The following is a 26,275-nucleotide window of genomic DNA, read 5'->3' as shown; positions in this document are numbered from 1 at the left end:
AGGAGAATTGCCTGAACCCGGGGGGCGGAGGTTGCGGTGAGCCGAGATCGCGCCATTGCACTCCAGCCTGGGTAACAAGAGCGAAACTCCGTCCCAAAAAAAAAAAAGAATATGTAGCATATATTTGATACAGCTTACATATTTCAAATGAAATAGAATCTATTAAGTCATGTAAGGAGACTTTCAGGTTGATCAGATAGTTCCCATCAATAATGATATCATTGGGGTACATTGCATAATTTTTATATGGTCATTCTGAGTTTAATACCTGGTTAAAGCCTTTTTTTGGGGGGAGGGAGGGCGGACAGAGTCTTGCTCTGTCTCCGAGGCTGGAGTGCAGTGGCGCCATCTTGGCTCAATGCAACCTCTGCCTCCCAGATTTAAGTGATTCTCCTGCCTCAGCCTCCCAGGTAGCTGGGATTATGGGCACACAGCACCACACCCAGCTAATTTTTGTATCTTAGTAGAGATGGGGTTTCACCATGTTGGCCAGGCTGGTCTCAAACTCTTGACCTTGTGATCCGCCAACCTCAGCCTCCCAAAGTGCTGGTTATAGCTTTTGTCTCAAAAAAAATGAGTCTGGGAAAATAACCTGTGTAGTATATAGGTGACATTCACTTGTACATTTTTGTTTTAGGATGCACTCCAGAAATTGACTGAAATTCTCAATTTAAATGGAGAAGTAGCTTGCCAAGACTCAGGCCATCCTGCCAAACACAGGAACACATCTGCAGTCCTAGGCTGCTTGGCAGAGAAACTAGCAGGTAACTTTGGGACACTCCACAGTGGAAGATCTTAAGTTATTTGACATTAAAGGGAAATTTGTACTGTAGGTCTTTGATCAAGCCTGCTATACCAGAAAGAATCTCTTAAAAACAATATTGAGAGACATAGGCTAACTGGAAGAAAATTACTGAAAGGCTACAGAGGTGAATACAATTTAATTTAGCTTTGTGGATTTTCAGGGAAAGTTTTAAAAGAAAAAAGTTGCGCTTATTTGCTTTAAGAATAAGGAGCGGGAAAAAGAAAAAAGGGAAAAAAGCCAAATTCAGCATAACAAAGATATGTATGTATGTATACTATATATAATTTGCATATATACACACTGCATAAAGTTTAGCTAGATTATGAAGACATACAAGGTAGGGGGAGAGGAAAAGGAACTTCAGATTGGAGCAGTTCCTGAGAAGCAAGTGTTTAATTTGTGAATATTACCCATTTTAAGAAAGTTAACAGCAAAGTACAGGGGCATAGTTCAGCCACTTCACGTGTTGTGGAAGAAACAATGGTTTAGAAATCAACATGTGGCTGCTGGTTTGGACTCTGCCATGTGCTCCCCAAGTGCCCTGGAGTTAGTTACTTCACTCTGTGGGCTCACTTGCTTAACTGTGAAATAGGGCTGGTACTATTTTCTACCTCAGAGCAGGAGGCTTGAATAAGATAATGTGCATGACAGTATTTTGTAAATGGTAAAAGAGTTCTACCAAAACAATTTGATTGTTATTACTGTTTTAAAATAATATGGCATTTTAATTATATCAAGTGTTTGTTGTATTTGTGTAGGTCCTGCAAGTATAGGTTTACTTAGCCCAGGAATACTGGAATATTTGCTACAGTGTCTGGTAAGTGAGACATGAAAACTATTTATTCTTAGTCATCTGAAAGTGTGCGTCATCTAGAACTGTGCATTTTCTCAAATTGCTGGCATAGCCACTGGCACAGAGAATAGAATCACTTATAAATTTTATTTGCAGGTGTTTCCCAAGTGCTTATTTATTCCCTCCTATGTTTAAAAAAGAGAGTGGGATAGGAATTTATCCCAACCAGCAAAAACAGCTGAGTTGGCCTGGTTTTAAATTTGGTGATAAGATAGCTGCTATGATTGGCTCTTGTGCATGTTCCTAGAGTTTGCCAAATGGTAATAGGGACCTCCACAGTAGAAGCAAAATTACGTGGCATTCCAAGTCAGGACGCCATCAGGTCAGATTCCCAGTATTTATAAATCTCTACTCCTTCCTGCCCTCCTCCTCACTGCTACTGTTCTTAAAGCTGTTGTCACTGGAGTATTTAATATATTGTCTGTGAAGCTTGTGGTTTGCTAAGGTTGTGCCTTCAGATCTCTCATAGTGCTGGCCTGCGGTCTTGAATGGTCCGTATTTTTAAAAGTTATTTTTGTAGGCCCAGGGAGCATTGGCCTTTTTCAGAACTCTGGTCTGAAAAACCTTATTTGTCAATACCCACCTGATATGTGCTTAAAACACTTACCTTACTCTCAATGAGCACTCTGGAATATTTACTACAGTGTCTGGGGATACAACATGGCAGTCCTTTGATTTCAAGAAGTTTATTGGTTAGTTGAGGAAACAAAACCACTCACAAGATAATTAGCCTCTATTTTATCACAGGATGTGATCATGGGAGAAATTACTTCCTCAAGACTAAATGAGGGCCGGGCTCAGTGGCTCATGCCTATAATCCCAGCATTTGGAAGACTGAGGTGGGGCAGGTCACCTGAGGTCAGGAGTTCAAGACAGCCTGGCCAGCATGGCGAAACCCAGTCCCTATTAAAAATAAAAAAATTAGCCGGGTGTGGTGGCATATACCTGTAGTCCCAGCTACTCAGGAGGCTGAGGCAGGAAATCACTTGAACCTGGAAGGCAGAGATTGCTGAGATTGTGCCACCGAACTCTAGCCTGGATGACAGAGCAAGACTCTGTTTCAAGAAAAAAAGACTAAATGAGAAGGTGAGGGAGATGGGTGATATGGGCAATGAGAGCTGGAGTGTCATGAAAGTCAGACTTCCTGATGAAGGTGGACCCTCAGCTGGGTCATGCCATAAGATTGGGATTTTATTGTGCCCAGAGGAGAAAAAAATGGGTTTCTTAGCTATGGGAACATCACAGGCAGAAGCCCAGAGACAGAGAATTGTCTGATCAGAGAAGACAGAGTTCAGAGATGGGACACAGACTGAGTAGCCAGCTAGAAAGGGTTTAGGGCCTGAAAAGCCAGGCAGAGGGTTTCAGATGGATATGAGAAGAAATAGAATGCAGAATGGGCTTTCCAGCATCAGGGATAGTGATTATGTGAGTTTTTCAGAACTTAGGTGGGTACCAGGGAAGTGAGTGGGAATCCTCTGATGTTCTGGAGCTCCTCTGGTGGCTCCCAGTGCAGCAGTAGGGAGAGAATGGCTATGAGAAGATGTCATGTTCAACAGATAGACCTTTCCTTAAAACGGAACTCATGCGTTTTACATGAACTTAACTGTAACTAAAAGAACTCACTTGTTGTTTTCTCCTGTCTACCATCAGCATTTATAGAATTCCTTTCAGGGAACAGATTAAAAACTAAGCCATTAATTGTTAATTTAATCATTTATAATTTTGGAACTTGGTAGTGATAAGTGGTTCTTTTTAGGGTTCTAAGTAAAAGATCATTTTTAGTTTATAATTCTAGGTTTCTGTTTGGCTTGCATAAATGAATGTGAAAATCAATATTTTATTTAACAAATCCCTAATATAAATTTTACTAAGAAAATAACATAGTGTATTTAATACTTTCGAAATTTCCAAATCTATCAATTAACCTAGTGACTTTAAGAAAAAAAATACAAAAGTGAGAGAGTCTGTCTCTGTTCTTCATTACTAACATTATTAGCCAAATGGATAATAGAGGACTTGAATGAATGAAACTTTTCTGACCACTCAAACATCTAGCACATATTGGGCAAGGAAATGAAACTGATAACTTGCCACTTCTGCAGGGGAATGATTTTTTTTTTTATCTTTTGTTGTTTTTCAGAAGTTACAGTCCCACCCCACAGTCATGCTTTTTGCACTTATCGCACTGGAAAAGTTTGCACAGACAAGTAGGTATAGTGACTTCTTGCACTAATGATCTTCTGTATTGGTTGTTAAAAAGTTTATTTTTCTTAGTTACTGGATGAGCTTACACTTTGAACCCCATCAGATGGGCATACATTCTGTTTTCGCCTGGATAGACACGTTAAAGCCAATGAAGTATAACAGGGACAAAGACAAGGATTTTCTCACCTAAGAATTAAAACTTGGTAACCATAATTACTCACTTTTTATAGGCAAAAATTTAGTGATGAGATTGCTACTTTCTAGAAAAAGTGTGGTGGCTCAGGCCCGTAATCCCAGCACTTTGGGAGGTCAAGGCCAGAGGATTGCTTTGGGCCAGGAGTTCGAGACCAGGGTGGGCAACATAGCAAGACTCAATCTCTACAAAAAGTTTTAAAAACCAGCCAGGCATGGTGGCATGCACCTGTGTTTCTAGCTACTTGGGACACTGAGGCGGGGGGTTCACTTGAGCCTAGTAGTTCAAGGTTACAGTGAGCCATAGTTGTGCCATTGCACTCCAGCCTGGGCAACAGAGCAAGACCCTGTGACTAAAAAAAAGGAAAAGAAAATAGTCAAAATTCTTTGGCTATGTTATCCCTAGAAATTTTAATTGAAATCTATTCTAGTCTCCAATTCTTTGATTGCCTCTTCTCACTCCTTACCAATACTAATTTGCTGAGCAAATCATCCCACCCTTTCGTTGTTAATTCAAGGATTATGTCTTTCCAAACAGGTGAAAATAAATTGACTATTTCTGAATCCAGTATTAGTGACCGGCTTGTCACATTGGAGTCCTGGGCTAATGATCCTGATTATCTGAAACGTCAAGTTGGTTTCTGTGCCCAGTGGAGCTTAGACAATCTCTGTAAGTGAGAGTTGTCCTTTATTAAAATGTCTGTTTCCATTTCCAGACTCATTTCTTTCATAGGCTCACTGGTCTTTCTTTTGCAATGGTAAGTACGAGTTCTTATAAGAACCTCTACTGGCAGGTTGGATATATATTCTGGCAGAAAAGTATCCTAGAGACCCTTTAGTCAAGAATTACATAGTATGCTTCTAATTCCAGCATTTTCCTGTTCAAAACCTTTACTGGCACCCAGTTTCTTGATGCATCAAAACCCTTAATTATATGACCACTGTCTAACCAGCTCTTTCCAATACAAACCTTACTGTCCTACAAACAGATCCTGATGATTGGGCCTGTTCCCCTCACTTAGAATTCCCTCTTTAGTCGTCTCCCTTTCCCAACTTTGTTTGGACTTCAAAACCCAAGTCATGTCTTACCTACACCATGAGAATTATTCCAGATATTTCTTTTTTCCTCCTCCAAGGGTTGCTGGAACAAAAACTGCTATAGGTTGAGTTTCTCTTATAGGTTGAACTTCTCTTATCTGAAATGCTTGGGACAAAAAGTGTTTCTGATTTCAGATTTTTTCAGATTTTGAAGTATTTGCAGATACCTGATTAAGTATCGCTAATCAAAAAATCTGAAATCCTCCATTGAGCATTTCCTTTGAGCCTCATGTCTACACTCAAAAAGTATTGGATTTTGGATTTTCACATTAAGAGTGATCAACCTGTATACTTCTGTATCCTCACTCCCCCATCCATAGTTAGTACTATGCTAAAGTGTAACTGGTCATGTAAATCCACCACCATTCTTAGCCCAGTATTGTGGGGAGCAGCTTCGTGCACAGCCTGTGAAGTCCCAGGTAAAGAATAATTCTGAAAGAGTGCAATTCAGACTTTGTTCGTACAAAATGATACTCTAGGGAATGGAAGCATAAACCTAGCAGTGCTACCTCTCCTAGCATTTGTTTGATTGATCTTCAAATGGCAGTGCAGCAGCAAAGCTCTGGCTATGTCTCCCCACCTATTCGGCCATTTATGAGCACCTCCACTCCTTGACTAGCACTACCTTATTTATTTGTTTGTTTATTTTTAATGTATGAACAGTCAGTGTGTTTTACGTTTCAAGAGCATTTTTTTTAATGGAGACATAATACATATTTTTGGAGCACATGAGATATTTTGATACAGTCATACAATTAGTAATTACCACATCAGAGTAAATGGGATATCTGTCCCCTCAAGCATTTATCATTTCTTTGTGTTACAGACATTCCATTTGTACTCTTTTGGTTTTTAAAAATTTCTTTGTTTTGTGCTTTTCTTTTAGTTATTTTTAAATGTCATTTAAATTATTGTTGACTGTAATCACCCTGTTAATGTTGTCAAATACTAGGTGCTCTTCATTCTATCTAACTGTATTTCCATTAACCAACCCCATTTCTCCCCCACCCCAACTACCCTTCCCAGCCTCTGGTAGTCATCCTTCTACTTTCTATCTTCATGAATTCAATTATTTTAATTTTTAGCTTCCACAAAAATTAGTGAGAACATGAAAAGTTTGTCTTTCTCTGCCTGGCTTATTTCATTTAACATCATGTCCTCCAGTTCTATCCATGTTACTGTAATTGTCAGGATCTTATTCTTTTTTGGTGGCTGAACAGTACTCTATCATGTATATGTGCCACATTTTCTTTATTCATTCATCTGTTGATGGACACTTAGGTTGATTCCAAATCTTGGCTCTTATGAATAGCACTGCAATAAACATGGGATCACAGATATTTCTTTGATATACTAAGATTTATTTCTTTGATATACTAATTTTTTTTGGTATATACCTAGCAGCAGAATTGCTGGATCACATGGTAGTTCTGTTATTTGTTTTTGTTTTTCTTTTTGTTTTTTTGAGACAGAGTCTTGCTCTGTTGCCCAGGCTGGAGTGCAGTGGTGTGATCTCGGCTCACTGCAACCTCTGCCTCCCAGGTTCAAGCAATTCTCCTGCCTCAGCCTCCCAAGAAGCTAGGACTACAGGCGTGTGCCACCACGCCCGGCTTATTTTTTGTATTTTTTAGTAGAGACGGGGTTTCACCATGTTAGCCAGGATGGTCTCGATCTCCTGACCTCGTGATCCACCCACCTCGTCCTCCCAAAGTGCTGGGATTACAGGCATGGGCCACTGTGCCCAGCCTGTTTTTAGTTTCTTGAGGAACCTCCATATTGTTCTCCTTAGTGGCCTTACTAATTTACATTCCTACCAACAGTGTACAAAGGTTACCTTTTATCCACCACCTCACCAGCATTCATTATTGCCTGTCTTTTGAACAAATGCCATTTTTACTGGGGTGAGATGATAGCTCATTGTAGTTTTGATTTGGATTTCTCCAACTATCAGTAATGTTTAGCATCTGTTTGCCATTTGTGTGTCTTATTTTGAGAAATGTCTATTCAGATCTTTTGCCCATTTTTTAAGCAGATTATTAGACGTTTTCCCATTGAGTTACTTGAGCTCCTTATGTATTCTAGATATTAATCCTTTATCAGATGGATAGTTTGCAAATAGTTTCCCCCCATTCTGTGGGATGTCTCTTTGTTGATCATTTCCTTTGCAGTACAGAAACTTTTTAACTTAATATCATCCCTTTTGTCCATTTTTGCTTTGGTGCCTGAGCTTTTGGAGTATTCAAGAAATCTTTGCCCAGATCGGTGTCCTGGAGAGTTTCCCCAGCGCTTTCTTTTAGTAGAGCTTCATAGTTTGAGGTCTTAGATTTAAGTCTTTAATCCATTTTTATTTGATTTTTGTAGATGGTGACAGATAGAGGTCTAGTGTTATTCTTTTGTTTATGGATAACTAGTTTTTCTAGCACCATTTATTGAAGACACTGTCCTTTCCCCCAATGTATGTTCTTGGCACCTTTGTTGAAAACCAGTTCACTGTAGATGTATGGATTTATTTCTGGATTCTCTCTTCTGTTCCATTGATCCCTGTGTCTGTTTTTATGCCAGCACCATGCAGTTTGGGTTACTATAACTCTGTAGTATAATTTGAAGTCAGGTAATGTGATTCCTCCAGTTTTGTTTTTTGCTCAGGGTAGCTTTGCTATTCTGGGTCTTTTGTAGTTCTGTATAAATTTTAGAATTTTTTCTATTTCTTTGAAGAATGTCATTGGTATTTTGATAAGGATTGCATGGAATCTGTAGGTTGCTTTGAGTAATATAGACATTTTAACAATATTAATTCTTTCAATCCATGAACAGGGTATATCTTTGTGTCCTCTTCGATTTCTTGCATTAGTGTTTTATAGTTTTCATTGTAGAGATCTTTCACTTCTTCGATTAAGTTTATTCCTAGATATCTTATTTTATTTATAGCTTTTGTAAATGCAATTACTTTCTTGATTTCTTCTTCAGATTGTTTGCTATTGGCATATAGAAATGCTATCAGTTTTTGCATGTAATTTTGTATGCTGCAACTGTACTGAATTTGCTTTTTAGTCTAATAGTTTTTTGGCAGATTTTTTAGGTTTTCCCAAATATAAGATCATATTCTCCACAAACACGGATAATTTGACTTCTTCCTTTCTATTTTGGATGCCCTTTATTTCTTTCTCTTGTCTGATTGCTGTAGCTGGCACTAGCTTTTTCTTTTCCTCACAGCAGCCTGCCTTAGAAACATGAACACTCTTTCTTTTGCAGTTCTAAAAGAAGGTAGACAGCTGACCTATGAGAAAGTGAACTTGAGTAGCATTAGGGCCATGCTGAATAGCAATGACGTCAGCGAGTACCTGAAGATCTCACCTCATGGCTTAGAGGTAGGTAATGCTTCCACAGATGGACCCTTTGGGAGATGACAGGGTAATCATTTTAATCCTTGCATAACCAGTTGTCTTAGGGCTGGTGCTTCCCTCTTTCCCTGTATTTTAAAAATGTTGCTTACTTCATGGGGAAGTCTTGATGAAAGAGCTGCTTGTGAACAGAAGGTACCATAAGGCACTAGACATGTCAGGATTAAAGAACTGTTTGAAAAGTGGCTGCAAACAATTCTTTGATTCTATGTATCATCAAATGCCTTATATATTTTGGTTTTGTACTTTTTGTCACTGAGGATGGACTGAGTAAGCAATATTCTACCAGAAGCTTTAATAAGGAAAAATACACTCAGCCTTCCCAGTAGTCAGTTATCTTCAGTGGTCTTCAGGCCCTGATGGTTGATTGTCACATTTTTTGGTTTTGCCAGGCTCGCTGTGATGCCTCCTCTTTTGAAAGTGTGCGTTGCACCTTTTGTGTGGATGCCGGGGTATGGTACTATGAAGTAACAGTGGTCACTTCTGGCGTCATGCAGATTGGCTGGGCCACTCGAGACAGCAAATTCCTCAATCACGTGAGTACCCTAGAGAACTGTGAAAATGGGGGCAGTGGCAGTTTGCTTTTTCCCCCTAGTTAGTGGATGGAAAATACTTTAGACATACTTATTTTTCAAATAGATTTGCTCAATAATCTTTTCTTGGGCAGAGCCACATGGTACCAGATCCCTAACAATGATCTGCTAAACTGATAGAGAAATAGGAAAACATAAGTGAAATTATCCTTCAGCCTTTTTTTCTTTTTTTTGAGATGGAGTTTCGCTCTTGTTACCCAGGCTGGAGTGCAATGGCGCGATCTCGGCTCACCGCAACCTCCACCTCCTGGGTTCAGGCAATTCTCCTGCCTCAGCCTCCCGAGTAGCTGGGACTACAGGCGTGCACCACCATGCCCAGCTAATTTTTGTATTTTTGGTAGAGACGGGGTTTCACCATGTTGACCAGGACGGTCTCGATCTCTTGACCTCGTGATCCACCTGCCTCGGCCTCCCAAAGTGCTGGGATTATAGGCGTGAGCCACCGCGCCTGACCCAGCCTTTTTTTCTTGAGTCTTAAGTTGACACTAATTTTTCACCTAGAGGCTGGATGTATCCTTTGTCTTTGTATGCTCCTCTTCTGCCCCAGCCACATATTTGGCTCAGTTCTTATACTGGAACTAGTGCTGATTAATACCTTGAATTTAAGCTTTAAGAGCTTTGTAGGAATTCTCTTCCTTTCAAAAAATAGTGTTGGCTTGACTTTTTTCACTTGACTTTTACCTAATAATTAGTTGGCACATTTTTCTCAATATTTAGCTATTTATCTTTTGTTATAGAAAGCTATAATATAAAAGGGAAAATTGAATCCTAGAGTAAGTAGCATTGGGCTACCTACCTGAGTTTGAGAGGTGGTCAAGTTTCCCACTTTCCTACAGATGTGTGATTTCTGGCCACTTTATACCCTTCTAACACCCAAGCCAATTGGCTTTCTTCTGTTGATCAAATTATAAGCTGTTTGGAATTAATCCAGTTTTGATCAGTAATATTTTGTTTTCATATGGTTTTTACCATTTGAGCTGGGAAAAGCCCTTTGGATTATTTTGTTAATCTAAATAATACCCACCCCCCTCATCCAATATGTAAGATCCTGGGATGGGTTTTGGAAGTGACCCAACAAAATCAAATTAAACTTGCTGGCCATAAGCATGTTGAGGTTCAGATTTTTTGCTTTATTTTTAGAGACAGTTCTCATTGTGTTGCTCAGGCTGGCCTTGAACTCTTGGGCTCAAGCCATCCTCTTACCTCAGCCTCCCGAGTAGCTAGGACAATCGGCACATGCCATGGTGCCCTATTTGTAAGCATAGTTTTTATAGGGCCATTTCAGCAAGGCTGTATTTCACCCTGTAATTATTGATGGCGTATTATTAAAACTCCTAGGCTGGAGAGAGACAAATTGGAGGAAAAGGGCCTGTGGAGAGGTTAAGTCTGGACTCTTGTCTGGGGTGGAGAACTAGACCCCAGTCTGCCAGTCGTCTGATTCCCACAATAGTTTTTACTGTTACAATTTCCATTTCACAGATGAGAAAATTGAGACAGAGTAGGAAGAAACTCATACCAGAATTCAGTGGCCTTACTATTCTACAACATTTGTTTTCTTTGTATTCAAAAATGGGGAAAATTTCAGAGAATCAGCTAGTTTCCTCATTTGGAAGTGAAAAATTGTTCTAGAACTAGAAGTAATAGGGATTCTTCCAGGGAGGAAGCTTCGATACAAAATATGTCTCTCCTGATTTGGCAGCAAACACACTACAGGTCTAGGTGTAGTATATCTGACACTGTATGTTATAAATTTGTTTTTTTTAATGGCCAGTGAAGCTGGATATAGTTTCATCTGCTCGATAAAACTATAATTTTTGCCATGTAGTTGCAGATCTTTGGCTTCTCAAGTTAAAAGACTTAAATACTATTTTCTTATCCTCCAGATCATTCGACAGGCTGTTGGTTTCTTTAAAAACAAACATTTTTCCTTGATCCAAGCATTAGTTGATTCCCTATTAGAAATTGATACAGTCTGATATGATGTCTTTTCCCAAATACAGGATCTTAATAATGTTGCCATATTTACAACCTTGCTTCAAATATACATTGTTCTAGTGATTCTGAATCTTTTTGCCTGTACAGACAGGGTGTGATTCTATGGAATAAGTCATTCCTAGGATATACCCAATTTCAAAAGATTCCAAGTCTCTGCATAGTGCCTCTTATTTGAACTCTTACTGCTTTGGCTTCCCTTTCGAAAGGCTAACTACCGGGCTGAAACGTCATTAAAATAAGAAGCTTAAGGTTAGTTCTGTTTAGGTCACCTACAGAACAGTTTGTCTTGTTGCTTTGGCCAGGAGCAATAGCTCACATTTGTAATCCCAGCACTTTGGGAAGCTGAGGTGGGTGGGTCACTTAAGGTCAGGAGTTTGACTGGCCAACATGGTGAAACCCAATCACTACTAAAAATGCAAAAATTAGCTGGGGCGTGGTGGTGGCCATCTGTTATCCCAGCTATTTGGAAGCCTGAGGCAGGAGAATCCCTTGAACCTGGAAGGCAGAGTGAGCCCAGATATCGTGACTGCACTCCAGCCTGGGCGATAGAGTGAGACTCCGTCTCAAAAATAAATAAATATATTTTGCCTTTTCATGAGTGTCTGCTATGTGATAGGTCTTTTATATATTCATTTCTAATCTGTCTGAGAGTTTGGAAAGGTATTGTTCTGCCATTTAAAGATGAGGAAAATCAAGTTTAGATAAATTAAGAAACTTGCCCAAAGCCATCTAGTCTCCAGCTGCTGGAGATTTCAATCCCTGCTCAGAATAGCCTGTATGTACTTCTTCCCCTGATGAAGCATCCTGCCTTGGAGAAAATGACTCTGGCTATTTCAGACAGACAAGGATGACTTAGAAGCCTGTCTGGGGCCTCCAGATTATGGAGAAGCTTGGAAACTAGACAGGCTCCAAGGCAATGTCAGGGCCAACAAACAGGAAGTACAACAGCCAGTGTTTTAGGGGAACGATCTGGCCGGCATGCAGCCACCATTGCTGCTGGAAATCAATCCTAACTTTCATTCTGTGTGGGGTCACTTGCATCACTTGCACCATACTGAGTGTTCAATAGGAAAGGCCAACTGGCCAAGCCTAGGTCATAACTTACCTTTCCACGTCTAGAGGAGAAGGCAGAACACTGTCTTCATACATTTCCCATAACAGGAAGCAGTTGGGATGCTATACAGCAGGAAAAAGGACAGTGTCCACCACATGGGTAAGAGACTCAAACTATTCCCTGAATGACAAGCTTTGGGTAAACTTTCTTTTGTTTGTTTTTGGTAATGTTTCCATTGCTAAAATATTCATGACAAAAAAACAGGTAGTTCAAAATAAATACTAAACTAGCCATTCTATTCTCTCATTTATCTGTCCTAGCCAATGGAAACCAAAGTTAATCCTGTTGGGAATGTTTTGAGCTAAGAGAAGGTGTAGGACATCTAGGTTGTTCTCTGAGATGTAAGCTCAAGAGATTTTTAAAGTGCATCTCTGTTAGGCAAGAGCCATCTTCTTAAATCTGTAGATGCTGCTCTATAGTTAAAGTTACTAGAGCTCTGTCTTTGTCCTGTAATGCCACTCTGTTGTCGAATTTATCCAGGCATCAAAGACATTGCATGGTAAAGAATGTGTAATGAGTCTGCTCTTTACCAACTCATGGTGGCTAGCTTCTAGGAATTTCTTTCAAGTGTTCTGTCAAGGACTTCTCAGGACATTAGAAGATAAAGATAGAAAAGAATTGCTCGTCTTTTACCTATGCCCCAGTGCCATATTTTAGTGGTTTTTAAGTTTTTTACTTACTAACTTGTTCATTCTTTGAAAGGGCTGGCAAGGCATTCTTTCTAGCAAGTGGTAAATTTCTTTGTTTTGAGATAGTCTTCACTCTGTCACCCAGGCTGGGGTGCAGTGGCATGTGATCTTAGCTCACTGCAACCTCCGCCTTCCAGGTTCAGGTGATTCTCGTGCTGCAGCCACCAGAGTTAACTGGGATTACAGATGCGTGCCACCACACATGGCTAACTTTTGTATTTTTGGTAGAGACAGGGTTTTGCCATGTTGGCCAGGCTGTTCTGAAACTCCTGGCCTCAAGTGATTTGCCTCCCAAAGTGCTGAAATTACAGGAATGAGCCACTGCCCCTGGCAGCCTTGGGTGGTAAATTTCTAAGGCAGTTAGATGGAAGCTCATTTAACTCTTGAATAGTCTGAATAGTGAATATCAATAGCTATTTGAGAAGAGTCATTTGGAGAGCATTCTTCTAAATTCAATATATTGTAATCCAAAAATTCAGTACAAAATTGTTGAGTTGTCAGAACTTTTTTTCCAATCTGTCTCCTCACTATATTGTTTGCCCTATAGAATAAAGCAGGATCAGGACCTGATCTTACTTGGATTTGGCCATTTTCAATTTCTTTCTCTGGTAAAGCTTTTCACCATTGATCCTTAAAGATAGGAGCTGTCTGATTTGCATGCTTCTTCTATTGTTTATAAGCACTCAAAATAATTTCTTAAAATCTCAGCCACCCTTTTATTTTAACAGTTGTGTGAAATAATTGAAAGGCAGTAAGTAAGAAAAAGAAGAAACTGGCTGGGTGCAGTAGCTCATGCCTGTAATCCCAGCACTTTGGGAGACCGAGGCGGCTGAGGTCAGGAGTTTGAGACCAGCCTGACCAACATGGAAAAACCCCTTCTCTACCAAAAATACAAAATTAGCTGGGTGTGGTGGTGCATGCCTGTAATCCCAGCTGCTTGGGAGGCTGAGGCAGGAGAATTGCTTGAAACCTGGGAGGCGGAGGTTGTAATGAGCCAAGATTGCACCATTGCACTCCAGCCTGGACAACAAGAGCAAAACTCCATCTCAAAAATAAATAAATAAAAAGAAGAAACTCTCGGGTGTGGTGGCTCACACCTGTAATCACAGCACTTTGCGAGGCCGAGGCAGGCTGATCACCTGAGGTCGCGAGTTCAAGACCAGCCTGGCCAATATGGAGAAATCCTGTCTCTACTAAAAATACAAAATCAGCTGGTTGTGGTGGCACATGCCTGTAATCCCAGCTACTCAGGAGGCTGAGGCAGGAGAATTGCTTGAACCCGGGAGGTGGAGGTTGTAGTGAGCTGAGATTGCGCCATTGCACTCCAGCCTGGGCAACAAGAGTGAAACTCCATCTCAAAAAAAAAAAGAGAAAACTGCCAAGGACCTGTACGATGCTCAAATCAAGCTGATCTCAGAATAGCTTTTAGCTCAGTGTCCACTGTAACCTTTCTCTTGTCTTCAGTTTTGAAATCTCAGAATATTTGGGTATTTTGAAGTCTGCTAGATGCAAGAAAGGTATTTGCCTGGTCTGATCTTGTTACCGGAAAGGGTCTGTATCCAGAACCCAAGAGACAGTTCTTGGACCTCGCACAAGAAAGAATTTGGAGCGAGTCCATAGAATAAAGTGAAAACAACTTTACTAGAGAAACCAAAGAATGGCTACTCTATAGGCAGAGCAGCAGCATGGACTGCTCAACTGAGTATAGTTATTTCTCGATTACATGCTAAACAGGGGTGGATTATTCATGAGTTTTCTGGAAAAGGGGCAGGCACTTCCCGGAACTGAGGGTTTCTCCCCTTTTTAGATTATATAGTATAACTTGCAAACTGCCATGGTATTTATAAACTGTCATGGCAACCGTGAGAGTGTCTTTTAGCATGAGAATGCATTGTAATTAGCATATAATGAACAGTGAGGTTGACCAGGTCACTTTTGTCTCCATCTTTGTTTTAGTGGGTTTTGGCCAGCTTCTTTATCGCATCCTGTTTTATCAGCAGGGTCTTTGTGACCTGTATCTTATGCTGACCTCCTGTCTCATCCAAGAATTTAGGTTCAAACCTGGCTTTGTTTCTTGGGCAAGTAATGTGTGCTTGGGCCAGCTGGTTGACCTCTCTGAGCCTTTGTTTCCTCTTAAAATGGAGTCTAATGCTACCAGCCTCATGGTAGTTAGTGAGAATTAAATGAACCAACAAATGTGAAAGTGCCTGAACAAAGGAGGCACTGGGCACATATTTGCTGGTGAAGTCATTATCTGTTCACTTGGAACGAGGCCTCTAAGTCATAATTTTAGTATTTTCCAAAAACCGTGAGTTCTCTCTTCATACAGCAAACTTAGAATCCCAGCCACTAGGTCAATGGTCATAAAAGACACTCTCTTCCCAGGTCAGAGCAGGCAGACTTGCTAATCTTCTGGGCCTTGTCTCTCTCCAGGAAGGCTACGGCATTGGGGATGATGAATACTCCTGTGCGTATGATGGCTGCCGGCAGCTGATTTGGTACAATGCCAGAAGTAAGCCTCACATACACCCATGCTGGAAAGAAGGTATTCATGCTCTCCATTATAAATGTATCAAGTGGGTTATTATGAGGCATTTATTACATTAAGCCTTAAAATGTCTTAGAAGAAGATCAAATGTGAAAAGGGATATTAGCTTTTGTGTAGCTGCCAGGGATGTAAGTGGTATTCCTCTGATAAACTTACCTCTGGTGGAGTCCTTCCTGTAGCAAAAACATTTCAGAAAATAAAATTTTTACATTAGTCAGAAAATTGTACTCTTAAGATTAGTATGAATTCTATTTTCCACTTTGGATCTGTTTTGAATTAAAGCAGCCATGGCGATATCAGGGATACTGCAGTTGTAATGCCACTAAAATGAGGATTTTTCAGGGACAAGATGGCTATGGAACAGGTCCTATCCAGTGGCCATGCTTTACGGAAGTATGGTCATATGGTAGAGAATATAACCTCTGGAAGGATTTGATTCCTAGCATCAGAGCTAGATAGAGGATATAACCCAGCTCTTTCTCCAAGCATCCCTCTCTCATTTTGCTACCGCAATCAGCATTATGAATATAAACTGAATTTTTAGGCAGATAAGAAAGAAGGAATTTAGGCTGAGGCAGGTGGATTGATTGCTTGAAGTCAGTTAAAGACCAGCTGGCCAACATGGTGAAACCCCGTCTCTACTAAAACGTAAAAATTAGCCAAGCATGGTGGCGCCCACTTGTGGTCCCAGCTACTTGGGAGGCTGAGACAGGAAAATCACTTGAACCTGGGAGGCGGAGGTTGCAGTGAGCTGGGATTGCGCCACTGCCCTCCAGCCTGGGCAACAGAGTGAGACTCCATCGTAAAAAAAAAAAGGAAAGAAAGCAGGAATTTGCCCACCCCCATGTGGAAACAGCTCCCCTTGGTTAAATTGATGGTGTGGGGGGAGAAAAGAACAGAAAAGCCAACAGGAACACTCATTTTAAAATCGCTTGCAGGTTCTTGAAGGAATGTAAAACTCCTTCATTTAATGGAGCGTAAGATAAAGGCACTTTTCAAAAACTAGCTTGTTTTCTAATAAGAATTTTTTAAAGGATTATTCAAGTAATGTTTATTATAAAATTTTGAAAAACAGAAAAAGAACAAAATGAATAAAAATCCCCTGTAACTTCTCCATCGAGAGATTTTTTTTTTAAAACACTTAAATTATATATATGTATTTGTTGTTGTTGTTGTTATACTTAATACCTTGAATAGCTTTCCAGGTTATTAAATAACATTACTTTTTATTGTTGTTGTTTTTGAGACAGGGTGTCGTCTATCGCCCAGGCTTGAGTGCAGTGGCAGGATCACAGCTCATACAGCCTTGACCTCCCAGGCCTACTCCATCCTCTCACCTCAGCCTCTGCAGTAGCTGGGACTACAGGGACACACCACCATACCTGGCTAATTTTTGTATTTTTTTGGTAGAGACAGGGTTTTACCATGTTGCCCAGGCTAGTGTCAAACTTCTGGGCTCAAGTGATCCACCCACCTCTGGCCTCTCAAAGTGTTGAGATTACAGGCTTGAGCCACCATGGCCCAGCCAATAACATTACTTTTAATGGCTTCTCAAATTTTCATTATATAGTTGTACTATAATATACTAATAATGCCTCATTGTTGGACATTGACATTTTTGCCTTTTAAAATTGTCGTTAGAGACCACTCTGGATTTTCTCAAGACAAAACCCTTAGAAGTGAAACTTCTCTGGCAAGGAGGATATAGAATTTCAAAGTTTTTGCTGTATTTTGCCAGATTTTCCTTCACCAGCATCGAGTGTCCATTTTTCTTGTCATTACTGTGTAATTTCATTTGTTTTCCTTTGACAAATAAATTTATTTATCTTATCTTTCAAAACCAAAATTGGGCCAGACATGGTGTCTCATACCTGTAATCCCAGCACTTAAGGAGGTTGAAGCATGGGGAACCTTTGAGAGGATCACTTGGGACCCAGAGTTTGAAATTAGCCTGGGCTACATAATGAGACCCCCCATCTCTACAAAAACTTTTAAAGATTTGCCAGGTGTGGTGGCACATGCCTGTAGTCCTAGTTACTCAGGAGGCTGAAGCAGGAGGCTCACTTGAGCCCAGGAGTTTGAGGCTGCAGTGAGCTAGGATTGCACAACTGCACTCCAGCCTGGGTAATGGAGCAAGACCCTGTCTTAACAACAAAAACAACAACAAAACCAAAAACTAAAACCTTACAGTTTTACGTTATTCGATAAGTAAATACTTTTTTTTTTTTTTTGAGATGGAGTCTTACTCCGTCACCCAGGCTGGAGTGCAGTGGCACAGTCTTGGCTCACTGCAACCTCCACGTCCCGGGTTCAAGCGATTTCGTGCCTCAGTCGCCTGAGTAGCTGGGATCACAGGTGCACGCCACCATACTCAGCTAATTTTTGTATTTTTAGTAGAGATGGGGTTTCACCATGTTGGCCAGGCTGGTCTTGAACTCCTGACTTCAGGTGATCAGCCCATCTCAGCCTCCCAAAGTGCTGGGATTACAGGCATGAGCCACCTCACCCAGCCTGCCTTGCCTTTTTTTTTTAAAGGCATGTTTTGGGGTAGTTATCTAGGGAGTTATAAATCTCTCCAGAGAGGCAAGTAAACACATGATTTTGATCTTCCCATATTTCATGGAGCCCAAAATGTACCTTTATCCCCAAATTTTAACATCTTTGAAATTGGTATGTATCTTACAACTGGCTTGTCGTAATTTAACTGGCAGTATTTTTTTCTTGTTGTTACATTAAAATATTGGTGTATAGGGGTCAGATCAGTTGCAGAAGAAACAAAGATGAATATGTTGAATGCATAGCTAAAGACGCAGACTTAATACAGTGCCATTGAAACACTTGAGATGCTTAGCAGAGAATCTTGGTAGTACACATCATTATCCTAACAGTGTTTCACTTTATCCTCTAGGAGATACAGTAGGATTTCTGTTAGACTTGAATGAAAAGCAAATGATCTTCTTTTTAAATGGCAACCAGCTGCCTCCTGAAAAACAAGTCTTTTCATCTACTGTGTAAGTACCTCTTCTCAGTCAAAAATTCAAGTAGATGCATGGAATACCCTTTTCTCTAGGAAAAAAAGTCTTTGTCCATTTATATACACAGTTGTGATGAGAAATTTATTAATTTCAAGTGATTGGAGACTCATCTGATCAGACCTAAAACTATTCCAAGGTTTGATACAGGAAGATAAGGCAGAATATTCTCTGGTCACAGACCTGTGTGGGTTATAAACACAATCCATTACTCTTCCTTTTGCTAGGGTAAGACTGACTCACTCTGCCTTTCTGAAAACTGTTCTATGAACTTTATTTTGTGTTTTATTCTATTGCCCTCCGTCCATTCTTTTTCTGTTAAAAACGGTTAATTCCTTTTATTTGTAGATCTGGATTTTTTGCTGCAGCTAGTTTCATGTCATATCAACAATGTGAGTTCAATTTTGGAGCAAAACCATTCAAATACCCACCATCTATGAAATTTAGCACTTTTAATGACTACGCCTTCCTAACCGCTGAAGAAAAAATAATTTTGCCAAGGTAAGGAATCTCCCCAGGCTATCTCCAGACTTTCACATGCATCTTATGAGAAATTAAAACAGTTTGTAATAGGCTTTAAAAGACATGACAAATAAATTTTAAAAACCTGAGTAAAATGGATGACTTTACAGGAAATATAAATTACTAAGATAGATCCCAGAAGAGATATACACAGACCAATTATTGTGTATGTCTGTCCCCACAAAGCACCAGACCAAGGTGGTTTCACAAGGGATCTCTACCAAATCTTTAGGTAACAGATAACCTTACTGTTATTTAAAATGTTACCAAACCCAGAAAGATAGAAGGAGCACTTTCAATTTTTTTGTGTGAGATAAGTAAGATTGGTATAAAAATTAGAAAACTATAACACCTGTACACACAAAAAAACTGCAAACTAACTTCACTTGAATGTCAGTGTCAGAATCCTAAATATTAGGAAATCTAGTGCATCTTTTAACAGATTCAGATTTATTGAAAGAGACTTTATGTGGTTTTAGCTGTGTGGCAAAGATGACAACACTGTTCCGCAACCATCGATGAATACCATCTTGGATAATATTTCACAGCCCTTATTTGACAAAAACTGTGATTGGCATTAATTTATCAGATGAATGCCTGCCTTGCTTCCTTGTGAGATGAATGTAATCTGTTCCTTAGTCTGGGGGAAGACTCCAGCTGCTTCCTGGTAATTACTTCAAGTTGAAACTTATTTCACAATGTGAGCTGAAGTTTATCATTTTAAACAGAGCAGCTGCCTGTTTAAAGGGTATTCCTGTTTTATATCAGTAAGAGAGTCTCTCTCAGCAGCCAAGGACAGCATACTTGTCATGACATAGCTAGTGTCGGACTTTTATGCCCCTGAAGGTATTTGTAACATAATCTTAGCTCCTGTTTTGGCTCAAAAAGCAGATCTGCAGGCAGCACTGTGGCCTATGCTTCACCTTGGACTCACTGTCTCAGTGGTTCAATAGTTTCCAGATGAACTAGAAAATGGCATGATAATGGCAGCATTGTCTGCAGCAGCAGAGCTTCGGTAATAGCCCAAGAACATAAGGGTTGCATATGTCCCCGCTCAGGGAATCTAAGGTTAATTGCTAGAACTTTGATTCAGCGTCATCCTTGGTGCCTGACAGAGATTCTGAACCTTAAATACCTCTTGGCCAAAGTCTGAGGGACACCTCTCCCTTATCTATCATACCCCATTCTTTATCATCTAGCCCACCTTTTCATTGGGTGATGCCCATAAATAAGTCTTCTCACATATACCTTAAAACAGTTGATTTATTCATCTAAATTCCCCTGGGGACTGGCCTTAGTTAAAATGCTTCAGTATTTAGTTAACCACTCCTGTGGAATTAAACCTTCCAAAACTCAGATGGCAATGGACATCAACTGTCAGAAAATCTCATTTTATGGGCAGCTTATACATAGTCTCTTGGTAACCATGTTTATAAATTTGGTACCCAAAATTTGTCTTGTATTGAATAAGAACAACTGAATTACAAGCTAGGTCAATCCTGTGCTGTTTCTAGACTGTTTTGTCTGATAGTAACAAGGAGATAGAGTTGTCAGGAGCCTAACTGAGTGGCCACCTTAGTGGCAACCTCCTGCTTGCACCCTGCTGCCCTTAACATTCCAGTTGTGCTTGATTACAAATTGTGACATTAAGTGTGAGCTTACTTAAGACCATTTTCTGTGCCATTAATATTTTCATCCTGTGTTCCAGAAACATATATTCAGTGATACTTTATATTCATTGGAATATTATTCCTTTCTGACTTCAGGGTAGGAGATCATGGCCCTGTTAGTACTAAATGGGATATTATAAATTGTTCTGTGTTGTATATACTCTCTGTCTCTAATTCTTCTTCCATTCATCTTTTTTTTCTTTAACCTTTTTATTATGGAAAATTTCAAATACATACAGAAGAAAAACAGAATATAATACAGTGAAGCACCACATACCCACCTCTCAGCTACAAGTCATCCACTCACAGCCACTGCTGCTCCTACAGTCTTCTCTCATCTCTGTTTATTTTTATTTTATTTTATTTTTTGAGACACGGTTTCACTCTTATCCAGGAGTGTGGTGGCACAATCTCAGGTCATTGTTGCAACCTCCATCTCTCAGGCTCAAGCTGTCCTCCCACCTCAACCTCCCAAGTAGCTGGGACTGCAGGCATGCCACACACCTGGCTAATTTTTGTATTATTTGTAGAGACAGGGTTTCGCCATGTTGCCCAGGCCAGTCTTGGACTGGGTTCAAGCGATCTGCCTGCGTTGGCCTCCCAAAGTGCTGGGATTACAAGCCTGAGCCACTGTACCCAGGCTTTCATCTCTGTTAGTAGCTCCTTTATCATCCCAGTTTCCCTGGCCATAACTGTAGAGTATCCTTGACACCTTACTTTCTGCCATTCCCACATTCAATCCCTCAGAAAACCCTGTAGGCCGTGCCTTCAGAATATATCCCAAACCCAGCTACTCATCACCCTCACTGCTGCTACCATGGTCCAAGCCTCCACCATTTGCTATCTATATTATTTTTGTCTTGCCTTCTACATTGTTCCTACCTTGACCCCCTTCAGTCTATTCAACACAGCCTTCAGAATGATTTGTTACAACGTAAGTCAGGTCACACATTTCTTTGCTCAAAAGATGCCAGTGGGTAGCTTCCCGTTCACTGAAGGGAAAAGCCAAAACCTTTACGGTGACCTCCCAGGCCCTATACAATTTGTCCTCTCCCTTTCCCATATTACTTTTCTGACCCTGTTTCCTACCCTGTCCCATTTGCTCATGCTCCTCAGCCACCCTGGCCTCCTTGCTGCTCCTGAAACGTATCAGGCCTATGATAGCTTCAGGGCACTTGCTGTTCATGCTACCCAAAACAGTTTCTCCAGACAACCACAAGACTCACTCCCTCACTCCCGTTACTTCTTAAACATTACCTTGATGAGACTTTTCCTGGCTGCCGTATTTAAGTTATTTTAATAACTCCCTACCTCTAATGTGTACACTCCTTGTCCTTCCCATTTTCTCTTTCCTTCATAGTATTTATCAGCGTTTAACACTGTATTTTACTTACCTTGTTCATTTCTGTCCTCCCCTACTGGAGCATAACTCTCCGAAGGCAGGGATACTTTTTTAGTCCTCCGTTCACTGCTGAATCTCTAGGGCTTGGAACAGTGCCTGGCATACAGTAAGCCCATAAGTGAACAGAATGAATGCTTCATGCTTCCCTTTGCCCATCCATTAGGGCTGTACCTTCAGCACAACAGTTTTGCCTGTCTGCTTTCATTCCATGCTGAGTGAAAGTATAATGGAAGGGTTCTAATTTGAGGTGTCTGGACTTGCAAGGAGTCTAAAATGGACTGTTATAAACCCCTTGAAATTGTATAAAAACTTGTATATGTGTGTTTTTCTTGGGAAAGGCTCTATGCTTGTCATCAGACTCTCACATATGTGACTTTAAAGGTTGAAATTTGTTGGTAAGATAAAAAGAGCACTAGACTTAGAACTAAAGGATTTGAATTTGATCCCTGACTGCATACCTTATACAAGCCATTTCCTTTAACTTTGTCTATAAAATGGGAATGGTTATACCTCCTTCATTCCCTACTTTAGAAAATGATTGTAGGATTGAAAGAAGGTACCAAGTGTGAAAACCTTACTGAACAAAGTTTAAGGAGTACATCTCACAGGTGCAGAGCATTTTCAAAGCATTTCATATGCATCGCTGCTGACAGGTCCCCTGTTGACAAAATGAATTTCAAATTGCTTTTTCTACTCAGGCACAGGCGTCTTGCTCTGTTGAAGCAAGTCAGTATCCGAGAAAACTGCTGCTCCCTTTGTTGTGATGAGGTAGCAGACACACAATTGAAGCCATGTGGACACAGGTAAGAGGATTTGTTTGGTTGTTTCCTCTTTTGCACTAATTATATTGCATTCCTAATATATGCTAATTATATTATGTTTCTAATTATATTAGGCAAAGTTTTGTACTGTTCTTGAATTGCTAGTTCCATAGCTGTTCATCAAGGTTTATTGTATCTAAAGTAGGCTGAATGAGGAACTAGAGTTTTAAGTAGAACCTGGCTGTCTTCCAGAAAGTACTCGAAATACAAGCTGCTGCTTGGTGTGGAAGGCTTGTTTTTGTTTTTTTTTTTTTTACTCAGTACTGTATTTTTGACGCAGTTTTGGCTTCACAAAATGTAACAGGTTTAATGCTATTTTTGAGTTTCCTGGGCAGTCTCTTTTAGTTTTAGAGCTTCCTCATTTACTTATTTACAATCAACCATTGAGAAGTTAGCAGCCTCCTTGTCAACCTACTAAATTTCAGTTGTATGAGATGAACTCAGAGGGAAGCCTGGACCTATAGAACAGAGTGAGCATCATCAAGAGAAGCTAGTAAGATGGTCCCCAGGAAGGCTAGCCCAATTAAGTTTAGAAAGGAGAAGAGCAGTTGGGCACTGTGGTGTTCTGGCCAATCCATGTGTGTTGATAGTATATGAGCAACATTCATGCTGATATTACAAGCCAGCTACCTGCAATTCTTCGTATTCCATGCCCTGCCTTGGTCTTATTTTTGACATAGCTTTAGCCACCTAGCTCCACAGGGGTCAAGAACCTGGAGTGATGGACCCAGTTTGTCATCCCCAGGAATGATTCAGCCTGGGTCCCTGACTCTGTCTCTCTACATTTGTTGTCTTTTGAAATGTGTTATCTAATTGGCTGTGCACTTAAGGGAAGTGTAATGTATCTCATTTCACCCTTAGCTATACCAGCGTCTCTTCTGAAAGAAAGGCACAGTGATTCCAGCCTATTAATCCTCCCTATTACTTCTACAGCCCAGCATTTCTCAATTTGAGCACATTTGGAGGTTTTAGTTTTCAGGGCATCACAGACAGGTGCAGAGTTTAAAGGCTGGATATCTTCATGCCCTTTTTGATCTTTGTTTCTGTAAGAATGTTAAGATCTCAAACAGCAGGATCTGGTCTTACTCATCTTGGAGCTCTCTGGCCCTTCCCTGTGGTCTTGCACATAATACAGGAGATCTTTAATGAGTGCTGAAATATAAAACTTAGAACTAGGTATCTTAAGTATGATCATAGTCTCCATAGTAGATATATATCCAAAATAAGAGTTGGAAGAAGACATTAAAAGAATTATGAGAAAATTTATCTCAACTTTGAGTAGCAGCAACAATTTTAAAAGGGATATAGGGACAAAGAAAGGAAACCTGGATAAAATGATTTACAAGAATCAACCCCCAGAGGAGACTGGAAATCTAAGCATTCTTATTACCATGAAAGAAGTTGAAATGGTTATTAAAGCTACCTTTGCTGTTCCTCCCACAAGTACTAAGGCTAGTTTCACAAGTGAACTCTACTACAACTTTCAGGGAATAGGTAGTCCAATTCTATTTAAACTTGTCCAAAGCATGAAGTAGGAAAACCACAATGTTATTTTTGGTAATCATACTAAAAGCTGGTAAAACTCATAAAAAGAAAAAAACTTTTTTATTTATGAATATAAATCTAAAACTCCTAAATAAAATATTGGAAAGTAAGACCCAGCAACACAACTGGAAGGGGGAGTTATCTTAGGAATACAAGGATGGTATAATACAGAAATCTTAGGCCAGGCGCAGTGGCTCACGCCTGTAATCCCAGCACTTTGGGAAGCCGAGGCAATTGGATCACTTTAGGTCAGGAGTTTGGAGACCAACCTGGCCAAGATGGTGAAACCCCATCTCTGCTAAAAATACAAAAAAAAAAAATTAGCCACCACGCCTGGCTAATTTTTGTATTTTTAGTGGAGACGGGGTTTCACCATCTTAGCCAGGCTGGTCTTGAACTCCTGACCTAAAATAATCCACTTGTCTCAGCCTCCCAAAGTGCTGAATTATAGCCGTGAGCTACTGTGCCCAGCCTACAATACAGAAATCTTTAATATAATTACTCAAATAGGCCAGAGGCAGGAGAAGGGCAGTTATCACTTTCTCCAAGAATGCTGAAAAAGCATTTGTTAAAATTCAGTATCCATTCCTAATGGATGAAATACTACAAAACAGAAATGAATGGAGAAACAAAAAACATTATAAAATAGTAATGGATGGATACTTCCTTAACAGTATAAAAAACATATATTTCAGCCAAATGCTAGCATCTTTTTAATGGTGACACGCTGGAAGCATTTCAAGAGATGTTGGGAACAAGATAAGGATACCTACTGTCACTACTATGACTTACAAAATATACAAAAGTCAGTAGCTCTTCCAGCTATATGTATAAATTAGCAGCCCATTAGAACATATAACTGAAGATCCCTTTTATAATGGTTTAAAAAAAAAGCTATCTAAGAATACATACCAAGAAATATGTAGAGCCTATAGGAAGAAAACTTTTAAACTACCAGAGAATATAATAGAATACTTAAATAAATGAGTCTTTCCTTGGATAGGAGGACCTCTCAGTATTGTAAAGGTGACAGTTTTCTCTAAACTCTAAGTTTAATTTGGTCAATGTAAAAAGAGCAACAAGACTTTTTCTGGAACTAGACAAGCTGATTTTTAAAAGTTTAAGGCAAGAAAATTCTGAAAGTTAGAGATGACAACTATACTACATCTTAAAAATACATTAAAATAAATGTTAATAGCTGGGCACAGTGGCTCATGCCTGTAATCCCAGCACTGAGGGGGGCAGATCACGAGGTCAGGAGTTTGAGACCAGCCTGGCCAACATGGTGAAACCCTGTCTTTACCAAAAATTAAAAAAAAAAAAAAGAATTACCTGGGTGTGGTAGCATGTGCCTGTAATCGCAGCTACTCAGGAGGCTGAGGCAGGAAAATCACTTGAACCTGGGAGGCAGAAGTTGCAGTGAGCAGAGATCATGCCGCTGCACTCCAGCCTTGGGTGACAGAGTAAGAGTTCGTCTCAAAAAAATAAAAATAAATAAATGTTAATAGTTTGGTCTCATTACTATATGACAGAAATGGCAGAATAATGGAATAGAATAGAAACCCAGAAATAGAACTAACTAAAAATGAAAATTTACCATATGACAAAGGCAATGTGTTAAAACTGTGGTGAAAGACGGACTGTTTAGTAAATTATTCTAGGATAAATGGCTAGCTTTCTGGGGAGAAATATTGTATCCCTACCTATATGTACACATCTGTATGTATATGCTGTGCATGTATAGAGTGTCTGAAAGAATGCACATGAACTTTTTTTTTTTTTTTTTTTTT

General features: G+C 39.9%; 1 protein-coding gene across 2 annotated transcripts in view; it reads left to right on the top strand.

Moving 5' to 3' along the window:
* Nucleotides 1–26,275, top strand: part of RSPRY1 (ring finger and SPRY domain containing 1) — a 52,393-nt gene that overhangs the window by 24,125 nt on the left and 1,993 nt on the right. For both annotated transcript variants that reach the window (XM_017502649.2, XM_037729299.1), the window contains 10 exons: nt 638–764; nt 1,564–1,622; nt 3,799–3,865; nt 4,594–4,725; nt 8,406–8,521; nt 8,947–9,090; nt 15,379–15,490; nt 18,402–18,504; nt 18,874–19,026; nt 22,818–22,922. In XM_017502649.2, the coding sequence (XP_017358138.1) occupies nt 638–764; nt 1,564–1,622; nt 3,799–3,865; nt 4,594–4,725; nt 8,406–8,521; nt 8,947–9,090; nt 15,379–15,490; nt 18,402–18,504; nt 18,874–19,026; nt 22,818–22,922 (1,118 nt within the window). The remainder of the gene's footprint in view (nt 1–637; nt 765–1,563; nt 1,623–3,798; nt 3,866–4,593; nt 4,726–8,405; nt 8,522–8,946; nt 9,091–15,378; nt 15,491–18,401; nt 18,505–18,873; nt 19,027–22,817; nt 22,923–26,275) is intronic.

This window comes from Cebus imitator, unplaced genomic scaffold, assembly GCF_001604975.1.
Source record: "Cebus imitator isolate Cc_AM_T3 unplaced genomic scaffold, Cebus_imitator-1.0 Scaffold297, whole genome shotgun sequence".
Taxonomy (NCBI): domain Eukaryota; kingdom Metazoa; phylum Chordata; class Mammalia; order Primates; family Cebidae; genus Cebus; species Cebus imitator.
This window is presented reverse-complemented; position numbering and strand designations above follow the sequence as displayed.